Source organism: Ziziphus jujuba, chromosome 4, assembly GCF_031755915.1.
Source record: "Ziziphus jujuba cultivar Dongzao chromosome 4, ASM3175591v1".
In the NCBI taxonomy this organism is placed as follows: Eukaryota; Viridiplantae; Streptophyta; class Magnoliopsida; order Rosales; family Rhamnaceae; genus Ziziphus; species Ziziphus jujuba.
In genome coordinates this window covers 21,446,580-21,452,394 of record NC_083382.1, presented here as the reverse complement: position 1 = coordinate 21,452,394, position 5,815 = coordinate 21,446,580, and the positions used below count along the sequence as shown (strand labels likewise).

The following is a 5,815-nucleotide window of genomic DNA, read 5'->3' as shown; positions in this document are numbered from 1 at the left end:
AGGATGCACAATGCCAGAAAAAAAAAATTTAGGATGTACTGTATCAACCCCGATAAAGTTCGGGGTGCTTAGCTGCCAATATCCTTAAAAAATATGATTAATTGTAGTTATGAACAAGAAGATCAATTTTATGATACCTATGAGGACCTCTCTTTTGTATCAGATTGAGATTCAGATATGGTGGTGTCTATGAAGAAGAAGAAGAAAAAGAATATGTGAAATTACCTCATCTACCCTCGTTTGCTCATTCCATTAAGCATTTTTAACAAAAGGACCAACAGTGCAAGCGAAAAGGAAGTTTGGGGTGCATAATGTCAGAAAAAAAAATTTAGGGCGTACTTTGTCAACCCCAATAAAGTTCGGGGTGCTTAGCTGTCAATATCCCTTAATTCTATTGATCATCGATTTTGTATGTTGCTTTAGCAAATTAAAGAACAACAAACTTTAATGGTATAATTAAATATTTATTGGTAGTAAAGTTCCCAGCTAGAAACTAGAGAAGTCCTTATAGAAGGGAGGAAATTAAGGTGAAAACCTTGAGGATTCATTGCAAATTTTCTCATGGTTAATATAATCTAATGCTCAGAGCGAACTCTACAAAATCAATCGTTTTATTGTCATACATGGATATACATATATACGAATCGACAATATAAGCTCTTATTCTTGATGATATAGAATATTATAAAATAAAGCAGTTCTTAAATATGTTATTGAAAAAGAAAATAGTGGAAATAAAAATAATAATTAAAAAAAAAAAAAAAAAACCTCTTAAATTAGATGTGTAGTACTCTAATATAGGACATGTCGTCAGATTTTTGGGCTTTCTCGGCCTTAAAGCACAGCTTCAAAACAACCTCCTTTGGAGCAATGTTTTTGTGGGTCAAGCACAAGAGGGTGGTACTTTAGGAACTCCTTGTCGTTGTAGTTCCACCATCACGCTATCAAGAGATGGAGGTTTTAATCCTAGAGGAAGTGGGAGCCATGGTTTCGATAAAACATCTCCAATAGCTGAGTCTACACTCTCTTTAGACTGCATTTAAGGAGACAAACAAAAAGTATATGCTTCATCAATTTCACGCTTAACTATGCAATGATATAGATGCAAGACCTAGTCCTTACATAGTGCTGAAACAAATAAAATTGAGAAATCGTCCTGTCGAGGAAGGTACAGCTTAGTAGTAGAGTCCGGGACGGTAAGGACATAAGTTCAATCCCCATTTCCAAGATAAAAATATAAATGTATGCTATTATTTTCAAAAAAAAAAAAAAAATTGATAATGATAATCCATGTAAAAGTAGTCCAAAGTAATGGAAATAGGTAACAAGAAAACTCGAATCTCCCAAAAAGATAGAAAATCTACATATGTATATGGAGTGCTTCGTAATTCAATTTAATTTTAAGATTGAGAGAAGTTGCTACTAAGAAATGAGCTACTGACCGGATGAAAGTCAAGGAGAGGGTGTGGACCAGATTGTCCAGTCGGGACACTGATGCTGGGATCTACTTTATACAAGGCATGGGGTGGGATTCCCGGGACAGGTGGAGCGCCAAATCTCTGCATGAGGTAACCAACTACGTAAGCCAAAAACTCTATCTCAAATTTTATGAACTATTACTCAAAAAAAAAAAAAAGAACAGGAATCTTATATATATATAAGAATAATATTAAAAATACCATATTGTCCATCAAATTATTTATCAAATAGACATACATTATGTTAATATGTATATATTTAATAAATAACTGATAGATTAGTTGGTAACTTGCAGACTAATTGATATGTGTATTGTTCTTTATATAACTATTAAATTTATGCACACACTTATTACCTTCATTTAATATCCATTTTATTTATTTTCTTATCTAACAATACGCTCATCCTTGAATGCAATTTAATTAAAATTAGACTATTAAGTGGGCAAAGTTCGAAGTCCTGCACCAAATATATTATAATTATTTTTAAGATATGAAGAAAATGTATTTGGTCACATGTTGTGAATTTTTACAGTCAAGGGCTTGTTTTTTAATATTTGTATTATTGGTTTTCTATTTTTAGTTTATTAATTATTATTATTATTACTTGTTTGGAAGATTAAGGGGGATGTATTCAATTTAGAATTTGAAGGATTTTAAAAGTCTTTTAAAGTTTTGAGGTATTCGATTTAGATTTTAAAGGAATCCATACAAATCTAATGATATTCAATTCAGATTTTGATGGATTTTATAAAAGTCCATTAAAATCTAAATGTATTCAATTAGGACTTTATAGAATTCTTTTAAAATCTAATGGTATTCAAAAAGTCATTGATTTTAAAAGACTTTAAAAAATAATGGATTTTAATGGATTTGAAAGGATTTTAACAGGGAAATTGTGAAGAAAATTGTCAATATGAAATCCACCTTTAAATCCAAAGATTTCATTGGATTCTTACAAAATCTTTATGGAGTCTGTAGAATTCCATAACAATCCATAAAATCCTTTAAAGTCTATAATTCATTTTAAATCCATCAAACTCTAAATTGAATACATCCCTCTAAGCATACATGGAATTTATAATCTGTTTGAAATGCTTTCTTATTTTATTTTTTTAACTTGTATAGTGAGAAGTCTAACTATCATTTAACAAATTAGCCAATTGTACAAAATCTAAGTAAAATTCTTAACAAAAAACTGAAAACCGAAAAATTAAAAAAAAAAAAATCATCATTATCAAAAGTGGGTAAATTATACAATGAAAATTATAGTTGAGTTACAGCTTATAACAGGATAGTTTGATGTATGAATGCAAAAAGGTTTTTTGATATTGTGTAAATCCAAAACTTAAGACAGAGACACTGTGCAAAACTCCAAAAGTAGTAAGGAATGATGAGTTACCGTAGTAGCCAGTGGTTGGGGAAAGCATGGCGTTCCTGGGGTTAGTGCACTGGGAACCTACACACCAAAACCAATATCCCAATCATTGTAATGAAAAAATTTTCAAGTCACGGATATCTTTCTTCAATCATTATTCTTTTCCGTAAATCATAAATTACATACTGCTAAAAACATTGGTAGTATTCGTGGGAGATATGGAGAAAGAGAGCGCTTACACGCTGGTGGCGAGGATGCCAATATGAAGGGTCAGGCGGTGGTGGAGCCGGTGGCCAGACTGCAGAAGGTGGTGCTGGAGGTGGTGGAGATGGAGAATGTTTGGGCCACATGTGCATTAAGGATTGGTCGACGGTGGGATGGCCCCACACATGTAAGGGTCTGAAATGTTGAGGATGCATGGGGGGTGTTATGGGAGGGAAACCCATGGTGGGTGCCAGCCACGGGCTCATCTCTCTCTTTGGCACTCCTCCACCTCCGGTTGCCACCGAGCCGTACATTTGCCTTCTTTGTGTCCAGCTTGCCGCCTCAGCCTCACGCGCCAGCAAATGTTTTCGATGCGATCTGTATTTCTGCACATAGTTTCCAAATTCCTCCGCATAATCAGAGTACTATTCCACTCCTGTTATATATTAATACATATATAATTTTTGTATGGTGCATATTTGGTCTGCACAATAGCACAATAGCAAAGCTGTATATATATATTCTCATATAAATTTGTTAATCTCTCTACTATAATAACTACATAAGCTGGCTAGGAACCGATTGTTTAAAGAATTTTTTTAGATATTAATGCAAGAGAAGTCTAAAATTTAAAATTAATGTTTCTTGAACATTCATATTTATAATTATGTATTGTTATTTTCTGTAAGCGTGCAATATTTTATAACTTTTCCGTACCACCTCAAAATTTTAAGTTAGGTAGATATACAAAGATTTATGAACTTGTATATCTGAATATCATATATAACTTAGGCCACTCAGTATAATTTTTTGGGCAATGGGATTGGGAAGTAAGATTAGTTAAATTAGTTTTTTCCTGTTTTATAAATCCAATACCAGAGGGTAGAATATTAGGAACTAGCTCAACAGCATCAAATAAATAAGGTGTTCTTTTGTAATTTTTCTTCTTTCCTTTGTTTCTAAAGAAACACTACTAATTCGGTGAAAGAAAAATATAGCTTAAATATGGAGGTATACAGAAAATTTTTACATTTAGTAAACAGGAATGAAATCTGAGTAGTTAAGCTGATTTTAGAAAGTAAATTAACAAGTGTCGAAAGAAATGGTTATGTACCTGAAGGTGGCTGGCAATATTGTGGCGAGTAAGACAATCTATTCCCATAAGCTCTAAAATCCTAGAAGGCACTGCCTTATCGACCCCAAGTTGTTCCACTGCTTGAACGAATCGCCTATGGAGCTCAGCTGTCCAATCCACCTACACATATATACTTCAATAGAGTTAAAATCCCACCCACATAAAATTACTTCAAATTATTAAATGGTATGAATCTCCAATTCCTCTCTCTCTCTCTTTCCACTGCATGGACTTGATTCCCGTGATTTCTATACAGTGCAGGAAGTTGGTGATGACCCATAATTGAAAGAGACAGAATTCTCTCAAGATTAGTCAATTTCATTAAATATTCAAAAAAAAAAAAAAAAAAAGACTTAAATAATATTATGCATCTGTAATACTGAACTATAAGCTCGAACCTAGCTAGTAGTAATTACCTTCACTTTTCGCTTCCCTTGAGAATTCTTTGATTGTGCAGTAGTGGATGATTTTCGTCCTTTGTATTCTTCTTTCTGAGATGTATTATTAGTACTCACTGCAACTCTTTCTTCTCTTTTACTTACAATTTCTCCATCTTCTCCTCGAGAGCTCCTGCTTGAGTTTAGTCTGGAGCTAGCTGAGCCAGAACCCGAGACTTTATCGTCTTCCTCTCTCTTTCTGTTGTCCTCCAATTTCTCAGCCGATAGAGATGTGTTTATCTCAGATTCCTCACCCCCACTGGCTGAAAATTCAGCAAGGATTTCCGGGTCCATCTCCAAGTCCGGCAGCACATCCCCATCGTTGATGCCAATAAAAAGATCGTCGAAGTCGATGCTGTCGAGTTGATTTCCATCGCCAAAATCGGTCAAGTCGAATCTCTCCACCTCTCCTTGGTTTTCATCCCTGCAGGTGTCCCTCAAAGGCGACACAGCAAGCATTCCAGACAACCAACCGGCGATGAAAAAACCTTCTACTGGAACTCGATACTTTGTGTAGAAATAATATCTCTGTGTGCTCTAATCAATGTAATAGGGCATAAAGGTTTCAATCAAAATTGTACTTGAAGATATGTTGAAGAAATACAATATATACTTTTTATCCCCACTTTTTTCCGGTGAATCCGTCGGAGATATATGAGCGGAAAAAGATGGGACAAATAAGTGATAAAATGGGTTGGAATGGTAATATTGTTGGGTTTTCTGCAGTGCAAGCGAGACTGTAAAGAGATTGCATCTCAACCACAATTTGTGCTGAGATCTCTCAAATTTTTGTTTTTATGTATTTGTTTTTGTTTGCTACTGATACATATAATTTTTCCCTGTATATATTCGGTTTGTGGATGACCTTTTTTTGAAGGATTTGAAAATCCAAAGAAGTTGCTCGTGAGCTATATTAAATTATTTTTTATTTTTTTAAATAATAATAAATAAATAGGGCATGGAAGAGAGAGATAGAAAAAAAGAACTTAAAGCAAGACAGAGGGAAGGGGTCCAAATTGATGTCAGAGCGTAGGGTTGGGATTGGAATTGGATTATATATATATATATATATATCATCAACCTCATGACTCATGCATATCTATTGTACAGTGAAAAGGAAAGAGATGTGTATAGCCACGTGGGTGACAAATTGACCCTTGTACTTTTTCCAAATGACAGATAG

At 34.0% G+C, this 5,815-nt stretch overlaps 1 protein-coding gene across 1 annotated transcript; it reads right to left on the bottom strand.

Moving 5' to 3' along the window:
* Window positions 1–579: 579 nt before the first annotated feature.
* Window positions 580–5,519, bottom strand: LOC107417304 (probable transcription factor GLK1). Its single transcript, XM_016025920.4, has 6 exons — window positions 4,612–5,519; window positions 4,175–4,315; window positions 3,096–3,446; window positions 2,881–2,937; window positions 1,443–1,559; window positions 580–1,033 (listed from the first exon to the last, which is right to left on the bottom strand). Exons 1-6 carry the CDS (start codon window positions 5,089–5,091, stop codon window positions 884–886), a joined length of 1,296 nt encoding a protein of 431 aa, XP_015881406.1. The 5' UTR covers window positions 5,092–5,519; the 3' UTR covers window positions 580–883.
* Between the last annotated feature and the right edge of the window lie 296 nt (window positions 5,520–5,815).